Raw genomic sequence first — 19015 nt, forward strand, 5'->3', positions numbered from 1 at the left:
TGCCTTTAGGTTTGGACACAGTCACATGAGTGTTGACTGTCAGTGCTTCCTAAATAGGCAAAGATCTAATTAAGGTCATGAAGGCCACATCACAACTACTACTGGTCTGTTATGGACCAGATGGTACTCAAATTGACTTGGTTTAGAATTTTACAATCAAAAATGTATTGATTTATTTAGGAATTTACATTAATTTTCCTAGCTTTTATTTCAACTTTCTAAATGATAGAACTTCCAATGTTAAAATTGCATTGTGCCATCAGAGATCCAAATGCATAGCCCAAATTCATAAAAGAAGAAGGCAATTCCTGCTAAGTACACATGGAATTTATTCATATTTAAGACATTTACAGAGCTCTTATATATACACACACACACACACACACACACACACACACACATATTCTATAACCTACATTAATTGTTATGAACATTGAAGGACATTAGGCATGTTGCAATGCAAAGCTAAGCAAATGTTCAGCTCACAAATGTATTATCTTAATAATGTGGATAGCCAGTGTTTGTTCAGTGCTCATGTTTCATAAAGGAGAATGAAATACTGAAATGCAGTATTGCATAGTGATCTCAATAGTTTTCATTGGGATTTGCATCTGGACAGGCATTGAAACACACAATATTAAGGCACTGAGAGCTTCTAAAATGTAAACACTTTTACAAATGCACAACTTTAGAGACAGAAATGTTTACGATGTCTTTGTGAATTGTCCCGCACAGGTGACTCAGAAAACGCCATTGAAGGTTCTTGTTTATCATTAAGCGATACATAACGACAGTTATTTATAAATGAATTCCAGATGGGACTTGTAGTAAAAGTGTTTTCACTCTTTAAATGACTGAATTAATTAAAGCTCAACAAGTATAAAATTCGATTTTGCTGTATAAATTCTTTATAAATGACACAAAACAGAAAATAAATCAGTCTGTTAAATATAAACTGTTATATATTTTATGCAGTTAAACTAATCCGAATACATTAAATTCATTGTACAAACAGTATGAGTTCACATAAAGATCGCAATGGACATTTTAAGCTATTTTATTTTAATGCACGATCGTATATCAGACCTAAGAATCTCCAGAAAATGTTGGGTTTTGAACTGTGGTTGTAGCATTCTGGAACAATGGGTTGGTACCCTGTGGGAGGAGAGGAAAACAATCTGCTTAATTTTAAAAAAGTCAAGTGTGAATAATGAACAGCTTTTGGCAGTTTGACTGAATATGAAGCGTAGGGGTTTGTGTATGAAGAAAACAGAACTTACAGATGTTTTTTCATGTTTTCTGTCTTTTTCAAACCTCCTCCATTCTCTAAGGTCACTTGCATACAGAACTCCCTTGACGATGAGGAGGATTAGGAGACCAATCAATGCCACAGCTGCCAGAGATCCTCCTACGATGGCTGCTATGTTCGGCCCCTGAGGACATTCTAACACAAGACATAAAGGTAGAATGCTTTTCTTTTGGCAGTTTCAATTCAAACGTCATGCTTGTTTAAAAGGGAATATTTGTCTAAAAATTAAACCCTAATTTTGTTGCAAACCTACTGTTACTTATGCTGTCGAGCTCCAAAAAGGACGAAAAGTATAATAAAATGTCCTTTTTTTTACAGCTTTTATAAACTAATGTTGTATAGAAAAGAAATATTAACAGAATAAAGATTCTTCAGAAATTCTTCACACACACACACGTTAAGTTTTCATGTTTTATGGGGACTTTCATATACCTAATGATTTTTATACTGTATAAACTGTATATTCTACCCCTTACTCTAAATTACAGAAAACTTTCAGCATTTTTCATTTTCACATAAAACATCACTTAGTATGATTCATACACTGTTTTCCTCAAATGGACCAAAAAATGTCCCCACAAGGACAAGGATTTTGGATCTTGCCATATTTGTGGGGACATTTTGTACCCATAACGTAGGGTATATCTGACATATAGTACACACGTTGTGTTTTTATGTTTTATGGGGAGTCTCCATTGATGTAATGGTTTTTATACTGTATAAACTGTATGTTTTATCCCTTACACTAAACCTACCCATCACACAAAACTTTCAGCATTTTTACATTTTCAAAAAACATCACTTAGTACGATTTATAAGCTGTTTTCCTCATGGGGACCAAGAATGTCCCCACAAGGACAAGAATTTTGGATATTGCCATCTTTGTGGGGAAATTTTGTCCCCATAATGTAGTGTTTTACCAGGCCACACACAGATCTACAGGGTTTGGAATGACATGAGGGTCAATTAGGAACGAAACCAATTAACAAGTACATGTTTCAATATTTCAGTTATGGTGTCTGAGTTCATACCTCTGTCTTTGAGGACATTGATTAAGTACTTGTCAAATCCAAGCTGTTCTGTCATTGTGAATGTCATCCAGCAGCCCTCTTTATCTTTGACTCGACAGTCGCTCTTGACTAATTTCTCAACAATCGCATGTTTCAGATGGCCACAGGATGAAGAGCAGTTCTTTTCAAACGGACCGGTCCCAAAGGCCAAACATTCAACACAACTCCTGCAATAGGTCAGGAATACTTAACAATATTTTGATATATGGATTGCAATACATAACAAATACATTTGAATTGAATACATCTAATAAAACTAGAAAATACCATAATTTAAATGGTTCATTGAAATAAATCGTCCATATGAACTGATTTACTAAATGAATCCGATTTCTGTAGCTAAGTTAATAGTTTTAGTAACGAACATGTATTTTGTTTAATCATTTGTATTTATAGGGTGGCTTTGTAAAGGTCAAGGTCAAAGTTTTCTTACCCTGACTGTTGACATGGACGTTGACAAGTAGGACACGATTGGCAGTAGGGCCCTTTGTATTCTCTCTCACAAATGCACTGGTTACATACACATTTGCCACGGTTATAACAAACACTCCCATCTATCTTGCAATCATCATCGGATTCTTCACAGTGACACGCTGTGCCCTCGTAGCCTGGATCACACGCACATTTACCACATTTGCACTTGCCATGACCTTAAAAAAAAAAAAGTAAAAACATTACGCGTAAGAACTGTAAAGCAATTAAATATGAGCCTTTCCACACAAATCACCTGCACACTGTTTATTGTCAAATTTTTCACAGTGCTCATCGTCACATTGACAGTGTTCGCCATAGAAATTGCCACCGCCCTCTGTGATATGGCACTGGCACCGTCCACAAACACAATCTCCTTTGCCTTCGCATTCGGTCCCGTTTTCCTTCCGGCACTGTGCTTTCAGTGCGGCCTCATCCTTTTGGCCTAACTGGCACTCACAGCGCTGTCCTAAGAAACCAGTATCACACCTGTGGACATGGGGAGGCTTATATTAGTCATATGCAGTGTTGGGGGTAACGCATTACAAGTAACGTGAGTTACATAATCAGATACATTTTTTTATCCGATTTTTTTGAGTAACTCATTCCTTTTAAATTTAAAAGACAATATTTGCTTTTTCAAATAAGTAACGCAAGTTACTTTGTTTTCCCAATTCTTGACTGACACCTTTCCTATTCCCATGTTGAAAAATAAACATGATGGTTATTGTAGTTCTAGACTAATATTACGCAAACCCGCAATAATTAAATAAATTGCTAAATAACACAAATATACTTTATGTATTTAATCTCACTTTATTTCATTTTTTGTTATTAAAAAAACAAAACAAGCTAGCCCTGCCCAGATAAAAAAAAAGTAACGCAAACGTAACGTAACATTAACAGTAAGTTGCTTTTTATAGGGAGTAGTGCAATATGGGTTATCCATTACTTTTAAAAGTAACTTTCCCCAACAAGTTATATGTGATGGACCGTCTGTCACTACAGTCAGTATTTGTGTACTTTAATGGTTTTTTGGATGTTAATAGGGGCTTTCACAACTGGTAGTTATAGGAACTAGCAACCAGGGTGGTTCCCCGACAACTGGTTCCCTAGGGCCAATTTCCTGATTGCATTTGCACCGCCATTTTGACGACGCTGAGAATGCCAGAGCCTGAGCACATAGCACTCCCATTCTCACAGTCTGTTTAACAGTCCTGTCTTATATGTTATTAGACTGTTACTCAAAGAAAGTAAACAGCATAGGAAAGTATACTGTGTGTGGTTGATGCCCAATGTCGCTAGCTGGGCAGAAATACATGGTCCGCTCAAAGTCGCCCCATCTTTCACTGTTTTCCATGTTCATAGAGTTAGTTTGTGGAGTAAATATATAGGCTATAAACTGTGTGTGTACATGGCTTTTTTATAAATGGCGGGTGATGGAGTTTTGCGTGCATTCTGCCTGGTTCGGCCAATCAGCATACACTTTCTTCACTAGTAGTTTCTTTTTCTCTGAAGGTGGAGCTAATTTACTTCCCCAAAAGGCATTCCTAGAACTAAAATCGTTCTCAGTTCCTGCGGTGCGAACACACCAAAAAGCGAACACACCCATTAATTCTAGGAACTACGAAAAGGTTCTATGAAAAATGTATGCATCTGCATCTTTACCACAAAAACACACACACAAAAGGTTTCCATGTCTTATGGGGACTTTCCTTAGACATAATGATTTTTAAACGGTACATCCACCTACCCTAACCCTACCCCTAAACCTACCCATCACCAGAGGTGGACAGTAGTGAAGTATTTTTACTTTCTAATCAAGTACATTTTTTCAAGTATATGTACTTTATCACTGTTTTTCTTTGGAAAACTTTTACTTCACTACATTCCAAAGCACAATGTCGTACTTTTTACTGCAAACGTTTAGAAAATAAACATTTATTTTGTACCTTTAATACTTAATTACATAAAAAATGTAGTACTTTCTTACTTGTACTCAAGTGAAACTTTGAATTACTTTTACTTGAGTAAAAGTAAGAAAGTACTACATTTTTTATGTAATTAAGTATTAAATGATATTCAATATGAAACGTAGTGCAGTAAAAAGTACAATAGTATGCTTTTGAAACTTTCTGCGTTAAAAAAAACAAACTATTCCTCTCTTAGTATGATTTATAAACGGTTTTCCTCATGGAGACCAAAAATGTCCCCAAAAGGATAAGGATTTTGGAAATTGTTATCTTAGTGGGGACATTTTGTACGCATAATGTAGGGTTTACCAGGACACACACACACACACACACACACACGTCACGTGTTAGGTTTCCATGTTTTATGGGGACTTTCCATAGACAGTATTTTATACTGTACAAACTGTATGTTTTATCAAGCCTGGCTCCGCCCTCCTATGTACTTCCGTAAAATTTTCTTTCAGTACTCTGTCTGGGATTGCGGTATATTCTCTGGTTTTCTCCGATCAAATTTTAACCGGTCCAATCAACGAACAGAGGGAGTGGCTGAGAACGATGACGTTGATGTCGTGCTCTAGTTTGAGATGACGTACGTCACGATCAAACGTTAGCGATTGTCTATGGCAGATCCAGAGTGGCTCTGGGCAGATCCAATAGTTTTAAACTTCAACAGAGAACCCGCCTTCAAGAAATTTAAGGCTTGTCAATGGAGGGTGGCCAGACTCTCTGTACGAATGAAATGTACAGAGAAAATGTTTTATCACTTACCCCCCTAAACCTACCCATCACAGTGGGTACCCCATGCATTTTTACATTTGACATTTCGTTTGATTTATAAGCCGTTTTCCTCATGGGGAATGGGGACCAAAAAATGTCCCCATAAGGTGTCCCCACATTTGCTCCCCATAATGCAGGGAATACCAGGTACACACATATCCTATACACATACATGCATACTGTACACACACACACTAGAATTTTTTTTTATGTATGCTGTATTAATATTACTACAGTACTTTGTAATGAGAATCTGATGTGATTCACCATTAAGACTAATTGGATTTAAGAATTCTTGGGAGAAAATCTTATTATTTGTCATGAAAATTATCAAAAATGTTTTTGTATGCAAAATATCATTTCTTATTTATTTTTATAGATATATGACCCAGACATGTTGCTGTAAGATTCACCCAGGGGCTTTGGAGTTTAATATCAGTAAAAAGTGATGAAAAAGAAAACAGAGTAAATGTTAACTGTCTGTTACCTGCAGCTGCCACAGACGACTTTACCATGATTCCCACAGTGAGGACTAGGTTGGTTTAAATCATCGCATTCACATTCGCATCGAGTCCGAACGTTCACTTTCAGTTTTTCATTAAAGCCTAATGGCCCAAGAAAGAAGCTCTGACTTTGAATGCAGCTTTCTGCTGTTACTATCACATTAAAAGACACCTGAAAGGATTAAGGGAAGAGTAAGGTTATTTACACAGTTGTGTATTATTGTATTTGCTAAATCTGCTAAAAGGACAAATCAAGATTTGCAACTGTACTTGAGTTAATGATCTGTCTATCTTTAGGTTGTGTATGCTGGTGTGTAATATTACTTACTTCCTGTCCAATGTTCACATTATCACACTTCCCCCTATCACTGGGCTTTTCTCCACCCGGACAGCTTGATGTGTATTTCACAGATACGGATTTTGGGAGGGCATCATGAGCCATGATCACTTCAGAGGATAAGTTCTGTTCGAACCCCATAGGACATTAGTAAGGCCGTTAAACACAGAAAAGCTCTCATGTCGTAATCTTTTATTTATTTAGCCTTTTAAAAGACAAGGATTGTGCAAAGTGGAAATCGTATACACTCACGTTGTATGCATCCAAAATTAGATTGACAACGTTGCTTGAGTCTTCAGAAAGCACTCCTACTGCAGATTTAGGGATCAGTTTGCTCAGCTCCTATGAAAGAACACAACTGTGGTCAGACAGGTACACCACTGAACTTCTATTAGGAATATTAATGTGGATTTTGTGTAAATGACACAAAGTTAAAGGTGAATCTGCCGATAATGGCTGGGCAATGTTTTTAAAGTGCCACAGAGTCACTTTTGCTAACTTATAGCTTTTTTCCCCACAGACAATATTTTTGCTTATTTTAGATATTAGCATGTTTTACTTAATTTGTACACAGTTTCCATTTTTTTAACTTATAGCTTTTTTTCCCCACAGACAATATCTTTGCTTATTTTAGATATTAGCATGTTTTACTTACTTTGTACACAGTTTCCATTTTTTTAGTGACGGCAAAAATTGGTTGTATGTTTTGCTCTTCCAGCTTGCGAGCAATCTGTCCTACAGATGGGTAGTCCTGAAAACATAGATCATATCATAGTTGTGATATTTTCACACATATCAGTGTACATTGATACTTTAACATCTAGAACATAAAACCTAAAATTGATTGTCTAATTAGTATGTAATTTATCTGTGTCTTTCCAAACTTACAAAAACATGAAATTTGAATCACATTGGACCAGTGTTATTTTAGTATTATTTATGCACTATATTGTGTAGCTCAAACAGTAGAGCATGGCGCTAGCAACGCCAAGGTCATGGGTTCGATTCCCAGGGATAGCAAGAATTGACAAAATGTAAAATGTGTACCTTGAATGCAATGTAAGTCGCTTTGGATAAAAGCGTCTGCCAAATGCATAAATGTAAATGTAAATGTAAATATTGCCAAAAGTTTTGGGACTCATGCCTTTACATGCACGTGAACTTTAATGACATCCCATTCTTAATCCCTAGGGTTTAATATGGAGTTGACCCACCCTTTGCAGCGATAACAGCTCTTCTGGGAAGGCTTTCCACAAGGTTTAGGAGTGTGTTTGTGGGACTTTTTGACCATTCTTCTAGAAGCGGAAGCATTTGTGAGGTCTTATAAGGCTTATAAACCCATTCCATGAAGCTTGAGCTAATCTGAAGGCACAAAGTTTGGAGTTCTGTACATATTGACTGCAGAAAGCAGCATGCGCTGACCCCGCTCTTTGATTTTACGTGGCCTACCACTTCGTGGCTGTTGTTCCAAATTGCTTCCAATTTGTTATAATACCACTAACAGTTGACCGTAGTATATTTAGTAGTGAGGAAATTTCACGAATGGACTTGTGGTGGCAACCTATCACAGTACCACGCTTGAATTCACTGAGCTCCTGAGAGCGACCCATTTTTTCCACGAATGTTTGTAGAAGCGTCTGCATGCCTAGGTGCTTGATTTTATACACCTGTGGCCATGGAAGTGATTGGAACACCTGAATTCAATGAATTGGAGGGGTGTCCCAATACTTTGGCAATATAGTGCAGTATTTTGTATTTTGTGTTTTTTTTTTGGTTTTTTTTATGTCTGTATGTATGTATATATAATATATATATATCATTTCAGTTACTGTTTATTTTATTTCAATTAATGACATTATTTTTTATTTTTTATGTTTTAGCTTTAGTTAATGATTATAACCCTGCTTTGGAACTTTCTGGCATAGTTCAAATGATTCTAACATTAATATTCAGAAGTATTAAATCATACCCAGATGTTGCTCATGCTGTACTTGTCGTTGACCAGCTGACAGGTTTCTTTGTTTGGTTCCAGAATAGCAGCGAGTTTTCCATCCCCTGCCATGTGGAAGCCGTCATCAGTGGCCAGGACCAGCAGCCGAGTGCTGTTTCCCCAACCAATCTTATCCTGTGCACAGGTAACACATTTTGCTTTGAATTTACTTACATGATATAGAACGTCATGCATGAATCAGGCTTCATATAACCTCATGCTCCTTTGCATTATAATGAAGCACAAATAAATTCTCTACAGGTTTTATGCAAGTATTCAAGCCTGTTTCACATAGCATGACATATAATTCCCATTATTTTGGATGATGCAATCTGTTAATATGGCTTCCAAAATACATTTCTGCCACTTATGCATGTGGTGTAAAAAAAAAACTCACCACGCAGACCGCAACTTGCATGATGGCATCCAGGCTTCCTTCTGGAGGGTCCAGGTTTCCAGATATATGCTGACTAGCTACCATGTTTTTAAATCTACTCTCATCTGTTGTCAGTGAAAGCACATGCTGAAAGCCAAATGCTGGCTGGCATGGTTCATTTTTATCCGTACATGGCTGTTTGAGCTTCTCTTCATTGGTGTCGGTGTACGGAAGACGAGTTTTGTCGACAAATGAACCGAATCCTGCATCAGGAAATTTGTTTAATGAAGACAATGCCATAACATTTTAACTCTGATTGATATGTTAATATATGTATATATGCTTACCTATTTTGGCAGTGTCTGTAATTTTATTGAGCGCATTGAATAAACTATTTCCCAGGTTTTTCACATTCTTCAAATCATCTTTCATAGAGTAGGAGAGATCCATTAGGTAGTAAAGATCTATGGGATAGCCTTTTGCCCTTTTGAAAGTTAGTTTAAAACTCTGGGGCATCCCTAAGAAAACAACACGATTAGTCATCTCTATTCTTTGAAAGTCAAGATCACACTTACATTTAAAATATAGTCATTGTTTTGGTCAATACAGTAGTTTGTATGGGTATAACATACCTGGTCTAAGTTCTAGATTTACTTCTTGTGGTCGGATTTGCACTGGATTTGATCCAGGAGTCAGGGGGTTGTCTACCATAGGCCAAAATCTGTTTTCAGGATTTATTATGCTATCGGAGGGACATCCTCTTTCTGTAAGCAAGACAACGGTGTCACAACGCGCTGCTTCCTGCTCCCCTGTCTTGGTGAAATTCTGTGGTTTAATAAGACATATAGCAGGTTTTGAAGGCAATGCAAAGTGGAATTCAGTATGCTTTTAATTAAAAAATCTGTTGAGAATTAGACAGACCAACATTGGATAACTAATGTTAGAGATCAAATAGTTACCCATCTGAGACATATTGCACACAAAAGTTGAAGGCACAATTAGTGTGGGATTTTCTGATAAACATGCACCTAAACAGGATGTAAAAACTGGCCACTTTACATATAATTTAAATGCATGATTCTTAGTCAGAATATGCTGCAAACTGGATAAAACTTTATACAGCAAGTCAAATTATGGCTATGTGAGAGATTGAAATTGTTGAAACTACTTTAAATTATGTTATATTAGCATGTTGTGTTAATACATTTGGTTTGAGTTCAGACAGTCAGTTATTTCTGAAGGCTAATTCAATTGAATCACAAAGCAGGGCTTACCAAGGCACTACACCAGGCACAGCCGGGCCCGGCCTTGATACAGTCTCCACATGAGTTTACTGAAGCTTTTAAGCATTGCTCCTGTGTGTACACTGCAACAAACAGTTTGAACTTTAGTATGTCTTTAGTCTATTTAGTCTATTTTGTTTGCATGATTCAGAAACCTGGAAATATTTAATCAGTTATGATTGATGTAGTTAAAGGGTTAGTTCACCCAAAAATGCGAACTCTGCCATTAATTACTCACCCGCATGTTGTTCCAAACCTGTAAGACTTTTGTTCATCTTCGGAACACAAATAAAGATCTTTTTAATGAAATCTGAGAGATTCCTGTCCTTCTGTTGACAACTACGCAACTACCACTTTGACACATTAAAAAGTTTGTAAAGAGATCGTAAAAATAATCCATATGAATTGAGTGGTTTAGTCCCAATTTTCTGAAGAGACACGATCGCTTTATATGATGAACATTTAATTTAGGCCTTTATTCACATATAGACATTGCTCAGCGGACAAAAACAGAAGCTCAATCGAACCTTTTGACATGCAAGAACAAACCTCATTGGTTCTTGAGGAAGCTCAAATGTGCTGCATAACACAAAAATTAACCTCATTGGTTCTTATGGAAGCTCAAACGTGCGGCGTAACACAAGAATGAACCTCATTGGTTCTTGAGGAAGCTCAAACGTGCGGCGTAACACGAGGATGAACCTCATTGGTTCTTATGGAAGCTCAAACGTGTGGCGTAACACGAGAATGAACCTCATTGGTTCTTATGGAAGCTCAAATGCGCGGCGTAACACAAGAATGAACCTCATTGGTTCTTATGGAAGCTCAAACGTGCTCCGTAACACGAGAATGAACCTCATTGGTTTTTGCTGAAGCTCAAATGTGTGGCATAACACGAGAATGAACCTCATTGGTTCTCACACGTCAAGCGAACATGCTTGAGCTTCCGTTTACCACAACTGGTGTGTGCCTTGATAAATGCTTATATGTGAATAAAAGCCTAAATTCAATCTGTTCATCATATAAAGCCTCTTCAAAAAATGTGGACTAAATCGCTCAAATCATATGGATTAGTTTTACGATCTCTTTATGAACTTTTAGGCGTCAAAGTGTCAGTTGCATAGCTGTCTATGAACGGACAGAAAGCTCTCAGATTTCATCAAAAAGATCTTCATTTGTGTTCTGAAGATGGGTTTGGAACGACATGAGGGTTAATGATAGAATTAGCATTTTTTTGGGTGAACTATCCCTTTAACAGACATGCATACAAAATCAATTTATTTGTGAGACACAGGCTTTGTTCCAAAACCTAGTGTAGGCAGCATTTTTTAACATTTGACTGAAGACTTTTCCAAAAATGATGCAGTATTATTATACCGTCTATGCAGTGGTGTTTAAAAATGAAGAGGCAAAGTCCTCACATTTATTTATATATATATATATATATATATATATATATATATATATATATATATATATATATATATATATATATATATATATATATATATATATATAAAAATGTAAATTTGTGTCCCTGTTACACTTTAAATAAACATTACATAAAAAATAGAGACCAAATACAATTCTATTTTGTACTTTTGCACTATGTAACTTAAATAAAACCAAGTATAAATTTAATCAAGTTAGTTTTATGCATTTTTTACATTTATTCCACAATAATAACTAAAGGCAGTAACAATTTAAACAATACTTTTTATTTGTGAGCTAATGTTCAGCTTTTCTTTTTAATGGTCAACTTATTTTCAGCAGTCATCAAGCTACACTGGTCACAGACATGAAGATGTAGGGGAGGGCGGGGCACAACCTAACACTTTTTGACTTTCACAGGGTTTTTTTTAGGCTGGCGAAATGGTTAAGTGAAAGCACTTTATTATATTACCATTTTTGATATGAAAGAAGTCTCTTATGCTCATCAAGCCTGCATTTATTTGATCACATTTTGTGAAATATTATTAAAATAATGGTTTTCTATTTCAAGATACTTTAAAATATAATTTATTCCTGTGATCAAAGCTGAATTTTCAGCATCATTACTCCAGTCTTCAGTGTCACATGATCCTTCAGAAATCATTCTAATGTGATGATTTAATGTCAATGTTGGAAACAATTGTGCTCCTTAATATTTTTTATAACCTGCTGGGATACTCTTTTAAATATTCTTTATAAATGCAGGCTTGATGAGCATAAGAGACTTCTTGCAAAAACATAAAATAGTATCCAAAATGTTCACACACACGCACACACACACACACACACACACACACACACACACACACACACACACACACACACACACACACACACACACACACACACACACACACACACACACACACACACACACACACGTTGGGTTTTCATGTTTTATGGGGACTTTCCATAGGCGTAATGGTTTTTATACTGTATAAACTGTATTTTCTATCCCCCTACACTGCCCCTGCCCCTGCCCCTAAACCTACCCATCACAGGAGACATTCTTCATTTTTACATTTTCAAAAAACATCACTTAGTCTGATTTATAAGATGTTTTCCTCAAGGGGACCAAAAAATGTCCCCACAAGGATGAGGATTTCGGACATTGCCATCTTTGTGGGGACATTTTGTCCCCATAACATAGGGATTGCCAGTCCCCACACACACACACACACACACACACACACACACACACACACACACACACACACACACACACACACACACACACACACACACACACACACACACACACACACACACACACACACACACACACACACACACACACACACACACACACACACACACACACACACACTTTTTTAGCCTACATATTGCCCCTTTTTTACCCCTGCCCCTGAAAAACTCACATCCCTGAATTGAACTGTATTCGATTTTTATATGTTATTAAATGTAATTTATTCCTATGATGGCAAAGCAGCCATTACTCCAGTCTTCAGCCTCATATGATCCTACAGAGATCTAATGCTGATTTGCTGCTCAATAAACATTTCTCATTATTATCAATGTTGAAAACAGTTGTGCTGCTTAATATTTTTGTGGAAACCGTGATCCATTTTTTCAGGATTCTTAGATGAATTGAAAGTTCAAAAGTACAGCATTTATGTGAAATAAAACATTATTGTAACATTTACAATTTCTTAAATGTGTCCTTGCTAAATAAAAATATTTTTTTTTAATGTTTTTTATTTTAAAATTGTAATTGTCAGATGAGAGTCTTGTACTCTGCAGCTCACTAGGTTTAGGAACAGAGGAATAATTCTTTAAAAGAGGCCTAGATAGACAGCTGTGTCCAAATCTGAAGGTAGCTGCCCATGTGCTCGCCTGAAACCATAACATAAAGACACCATTTTTGTTTTTGTATGAACTGCAGGCACAGGATTATGGGATATTATAGGCAGCAAAGGAGGCTTTGCAAACAGTGGCATAATGCCTTACCACTGGCCTACAGGCAGTATTTTTCAGGTTTCAAACACAGCCGTGAATCCAGTTTAAGGACATTTGTACCTACCCTGTCTTCCCACCAACAACAGGAGAAGTCCCCTCAGACACACTGACTGAAGCATTTCCTATTGTAAAACAGCATTCTTTAGTATCATACTTCCTTATTTTCAGCATCCCAAACAACTATTGAAAATGACAGAGACAAGAAATGAGATTGCAGTTGCTATCTGTTTAATAATGCAAACAAACCGTTTCTATTCATGTGCAGTTTTGCAGCAGCTGTGCAAGTGCTGCACAGAAAAGGTGTGATGTTTTTAGCAGTCGGTATGATGTGTGGGTGACACATCTCAGATGGAGGTCACATAGACGTCTATAGAATGCCATAGACGGTTAAATGAACTGTGTGCGTGCCATTTATTGGTTCATCGTGGTTTTATCGCAACGCCCAATGAAACATAAATGACGTTCCCACCCAGAGAGCTATATTAAGATTCTAAAGTGAGATGTAAGAGTTATACGCCAGTCTTGTGAAATAAACGGAGAGTTAATTTTGTCCTTATTTTCCAACCCTCATGTTACGTCAAACCTGCATGACTTTGTTTCTTCCGTAACACAAAAGAGAAGGTGTTATAGGCAGAATGGCTTTCTGATTTCCATACAATGGAAGTTTGGATGTTTATTGCATACTGTCAAGGTCAAAAACATATCTTGCATTCTGTACAACTTTGGACTACTCTTTTGAGCTTGACTGTGTAAATAACCATCCATTTTGTTTAATGGTCAAAAGCAGCTCGGTGATTTTGCCTAACATTATATTTTGTGTTAAGAAGAAAGAAAATAATGCTCCGTGGATACGACAATGACAGAATTTTCAATTTTTTGGTTAACTATTCCTTTAATGTATTGTCTTAAGTCATGATGTAATTATTTCTGTCTTCAACGTCTACCTCCACGAATTTAGCAAATGCAGTTTATATCGCCATTATACAGTTCTTTAGGGAAATTCTCCATACAAAGTGATAAAATGTAGTAAAGTTGCAGAGTTTACTGGTTCCAAATATGCTTTTAAATCTGCAAATGTCTGAGATCTCTATAAACCCAAATGTAACTATTTTAAATTAAATGTTGTATATCATCATCATCATCGTGAAAACATTCAACGGTTATGCAGAAACTGGAACTTAAAGCTACAGTAAAAGTTGTCAACAAAAAAAACTGATAAGAATTATAATATTATACAGTCATGCACATTCTTTGATACAACAAAAGGAAGTATTTAACAAGCCTTACTTACTTTTGTTGAAATGCAACGCCCTAGAGAGATACAACCGTCATAAGTGGCTATGAGACGTTTTTGGTTTCCTCAAACAGAATGCAGTTGCCTCAGAACTGAAAGAGTTAGCAAACTTCTGCACACATGACAGGAAAGCAAAAAGGAAGTACAGTGATGTAAGTCCTGTGAAAAAATGATGGGCGTTGGGGCAATGGGGAGTTGAGACGATGCAAATCATAACCAGAACTTTGAATAGAGCTCAGTTCACAATAAATGTTTTACAACAGGAAATATTTCTGAGCCATTTACTTTTAATATCCATTTTCACCTTCTCTTTGACTCAGACAGTTTCTTACTGTTGTGCCTAGACTTACTTTAAAAAGTAAAAAGTAAAATAAAACTCTTCTGCTACTTCTACTTCTGCTCTAGCTTACTAGGAAACTTTGTGGCACTGCGAGTATTGTTGGCTTTTGTGATGTTCCTCATTTGTAAGTTGCTTTGTAACAAATTGTTGAGCCTATTGGAGTTGCTCGGTCTATTATTCTTCTTCTCTGAATTGAATCGCATTTTTGAGGGCCTGAACATGCTCGAAAACTCATAAAACTTTGCACACGCGTCAGAAGTGGTGAACATTTACATTTGATATAGGTTTCAGAATTAGATATGGCAAAATGGCTCGATACATTTCACATACAAGTGTAAAGTTTGGTAGACACATGTAACAGCTCAATACCTACAAAAAAGTCACTGTGTGCAAAATCTGAAAACCCAACAGGAAGTGAGATATTTAGCAATTTCTCTGCAACATTTCCAAGCGTTGTACTTTAACAAACTCCTTTTAGAGATTTAATCAGATCAACATCACATTTACACAGTCTAATCGAAAGGCCTTGGTGAAGTTGAATTGCGAATATCTTGAGTTTTCCCTGAAGGGCGTGTCGTGGCGGCCTGACAAAGTTTGATGTTTTGCCATGAAACAGGAAGTTGTTGTAACTTTTTTAGTCACCTGAATTGTTTTTAGTTTTAGTCCAGTTTTAGTCGACTAAATATCATAAGATTTTAGTTGACTAAATCTACAGTAGATTTAGTCTCCTAAAATCTAATGAGTTTAGTTAAATTGTAATACATTAAGCATTTAAGTATTACATAACCGACTGTCACTTGAACTGACATTTTGACATCATTTTGTTTTTGACATTAAAAATACACGAAAGAGAGCTCAATTCACTTTTTTGTTTGTTTTTAAAAACATCTATATAGTTTGTATAACTTTGTATTTCTGTTTTAGTTAGTATATCATGTTAAGCTAAATCTTAAAATAAGTTTGTTTATTTATTTTTTTATTTCAGTTAACATTTATTTAATTTCAAGTAACAAAGTTTTTTTATGGTTTTAGTTAACTATTATAACCCTGATACTTTATTTAATATGTGTCAAAAATGGTCTTTCCTCCTGACTATGAATTAAATGGGAATTAAATTAAATACAGTTTATTGTGTAACCAAAAACGAATAAATAATGCGTGACTTTTAATGATAAACAAGCTCGAAATACACCGGGACTCTTATTTTGAAATGTCTGCGCCTCTGCAGCTGCTCATTCAAGTTCAGATGAGGAGATAAAATATGCATTGTTACAACCGTCTAAAACACATTACTATATAAGCATCGTAAAGTAAACATTGTCATTATTCATCAGCATCAGTTCATAAACAATTGCCTGGCATAAATGTGCGCTATTCATTGATTGTGAGCCGCTCTGGAGCGTTGTATTGGGGACGCGTGAGCCTGTAGAGTGCGCAACAGCGCCGTGTTCTCCAGCGGTTAGATCAGCACGTTCAAATCAAATGTGCGCATGTTACACAGGACATCAGTTCTGACCCGATCTCTTCCTTAATCGTCCCTCCCTAACAATTTCATCTGGTCTTTATTTGTTGACGAAAATGACAGTTGATTTTCGTTATAGTTTTTGTCATCTATCACTAGTGTTAATTTAGTTATCGTCTCGTTTTCGTCAGTGAAAAAGGTCGTTGACGAAAATTATTAGAAAATTATTTGTCAACGAAATTAACACTGCTCATAACTCCTAAACCGTTAGGCGTAGGCTCAAGTGTCTCAGGGTGCTTTCACACCTGCCTCATTTAGTTCGGTTGAATCGTACTAGAGTTTGTTTTCCCCTTTGGTGCGGTTTGCTTGGTCAGGTGTAGGGTGACCACCCGTCCCGCTTTGCGTTGTACTGCACAGCATTTTCACCCCCTGTCCCGCATGTCGCATATTGAGAAAATGTCCCGCATTTTCATCAGTCTGTTGGTTTTTAATGATTATATTGAGAAAACATGCATGCGTTCTTTTGCCTTTTTAAGAAAGCATTTTATATATTATTTTTGCCTCATTGTTTTTCACCTATATTTAACAGCGCTTCGTCAGAAGTAACATCCCGCCTTACACAAAACAGCCGTTTTTTAAATCCTATCCAATGGTTGAAAGGAAGTAAACACGGTCACTAGTAGGTTGTGACGGCTGTCAATCAAAATGTGGAGCAGTGATTCGTTCCATGTGTTCCCTGTCAGAAAACGAATGGATAATTCTGTAGGCTATATAAATTAATACATTTTAAATTAATGTTGTTTTATGTTTTATTTTTTCATTATTTATTTAGTTGGATTTTAGTTGCACTTGGGCAGAACTGTTTCAAAAATAGTTATCTGCATGATGCCTGCTGCCTTTGGGCTCAGTGATGTTGAATTTAAGATTATACAACAGTTTCAGGTTATGCTTTAGTGTTGGTAACATGTCCCACATTGTCCCACACAAACTTAGTAATCGTCCCACATTTGGTTTGTTTGATGGTGGTCACCCTAGTCAGGTGTGAAATCGCACTCGGGTGCGCACCAAAGGACCAAACAAGCGTACCGAGACCTCCTTGAAGAGGTGGTCTCGGTACGCTTTCAAACGAACTCTGGAGCGGTTTATTTGTGGTGAGAACGTGATCCTAGCGAACTCGAACAGACCCAACTGCAAAAAGTACTGATCATTTTTGGACTAAATCATTGTCATTGTCCATCATTTTGCACGACCATAAAGAAAAATGCCACGTCAATATTGAAAATATTTGCATATCTTAAACCATGAGGGCGGGATCATATCACAATGTGCAAACTTTGCGCGAGAGTTATTATGCCGGTGAAGATGTCTCAAACGCCAGACAATTATTCACTACACAAAGTGAAAGTAAAAAACTAACCGAGTTTATGGCATCTGACGCATAACGGTGCATAGGCCTATTCTCTTTAGAGACGATGAGAGATTAATCAAATTTATTTTCTTAATATTTCACTCGTGGCCCATTGTGGGGAAAAAAATAATCGTGCTATTTCGAGTTAAAGTTGTTTTTGAAATGAGGAGCCTACGCTCTAGTCTAACTTGATACATTGTGAAATATTGCGGGGCATATATTGTAATATTAATCTAATAATAAAAGTAGCCTAATCATAATAATAATTTAATATTCTTCCGTGCCCGCGTCCACTGCTCCGCTCTGTGAAGGGCTAAACGGCTTCCACAGACAAGACATCATGTTTTTATCAAAAATCCACATGAATTTGGCCACATGGCCCGTTCATTGTTCAGTATCTTACTGCAATGTCCAAGAGTCTCTCGATCCTGTCTCCTGGTGCTTCACTAGTGCAGAGCCGTTGAAAAACAGAGTTACAACACTCCCATAGACTTCCATAGGGACTGAGGAATGCGGAAGTAAAGCGTGTCATGGAGCGACCAATAGTTCCAAACAACCAATAGTTCCAGCATTGAACTCAGTCTATCAGTGTATCTCAAGCACACTCGCTGGCAAATTGAGAAAATTACTGCATATTTTGAGATTTTATGGCATTAGTTGACCTCTCAGGAATAGAAGTAGTATTTTATGAAGCGCGTTATTAGTGTTTAATTGTTATAGTTAGACTCTAACTGCAGTTTGATAACGTGAGCAGCACTGCAACAGCTACTATATCCAGATGCTATCGGTCATATTTCAACAGTTTTCAGTCTCTCTGAGATCTTTCTGTCGAAAGCGTTTCTATGAAGTAGCCCATTCAAGGAATAACGTTATTCCTTACGTACGTATGACGCCGCCTGGATAAAAAGAGTTGAATTAAATTGATTGCCCTGGGGTTTTTTTTTATTTTATTTT

The 19015-nt window shown here is 36.7% G+C and overlaps 1 protein-coding gene across 5 annotated transcripts; it reads right to left on the reverse strand.

Moving 5' to 3' along the window:
* Positions 1-306: 306 nt before the first annotated feature.
* On the reverse strand, positions 307-18586 carry itgb2 (integrin, beta 2). Of its 5 annotated transcripts, none has more exons than XM_079821069.1 (17): positions 18465-18586; positions 14849-14963; positions 13622-13679; positions 10081-10172; positions 9439-9631; positions 9154-9324; positions 8828-9069; positions 8410-8565; positions 7096-7191; positions 6693-6782; positions 6432-6566; positions 6088-6275; positions 3107-3339; positions 2813-3029; positions 2341-2546; positions 1281-1444; positions 307-1155 (listed from the first exon to the last, which is right to left on the reverse strand). In XM_079821069.1, the coding sequence occupies exons 3-17, from the start codon at positions 13674-13676 to the stop codon at positions 1087-1089; spliced, it is 2307 nt and encodes a 768-aa protein (XP_079677195.1). In that variant the 5' UTR covers positions 13677-13679; positions 14849-14963; positions 18465-18586; the 3' UTR covers positions 307-1086. The 5 variants fall into 5 exon arrangements, with proteins under 5 accessions (XP_079677195.1, XP_079677199.1, XP_079677198.1 ...); XM_079821073.1 differs by having other exon boundaries at positions 13622-13737; positions 14849-14943; positions 18465-18559; XM_079821072.1 differs by having other exon boundaries at positions 13622-13737; positions 18465-18559.
* Between the last annotated feature and the right edge of the window lie 429 nt (positions 18587-19015).

This window comes from Gobio gobio (genome assembly GCF_949357685.1).
Source record: "Gobio gobio genome assembly, chromosome: 7".
Taxonomy (NCBI): domain Eukaryota; kingdom Metazoa; phylum Chordata; class Actinopteri; order Cypriniformes; family Gobionidae; genus Gobio; species Gobio gobio.

Excerpts from the sequence above, each read along its gene's own strand:
- itgb2 (XM_079821069.1), bottom strand. The coding sequence starts at position 13,676 with ATGCTTCAGTCAGTGTGTCTGAGGGGACTTCTCCTGTTGTTGGTGGGA. Across the intron at positions 9,325-9,438 it reads AAATCTAGAACTTAGACCAG|GGATGCCCCAGAGTTTTAAA; the intron begins GTATGTTATACC and ends TTGTTTTCTTAG. Across the intron at positions 1,445-2,340 it reads CAATGTCCTCAAAGACAGAG|AATGTCCTCAGGGGCCGAAC; the intron begins GTATGAACTCAG and ends GTCTTGTGTTAG.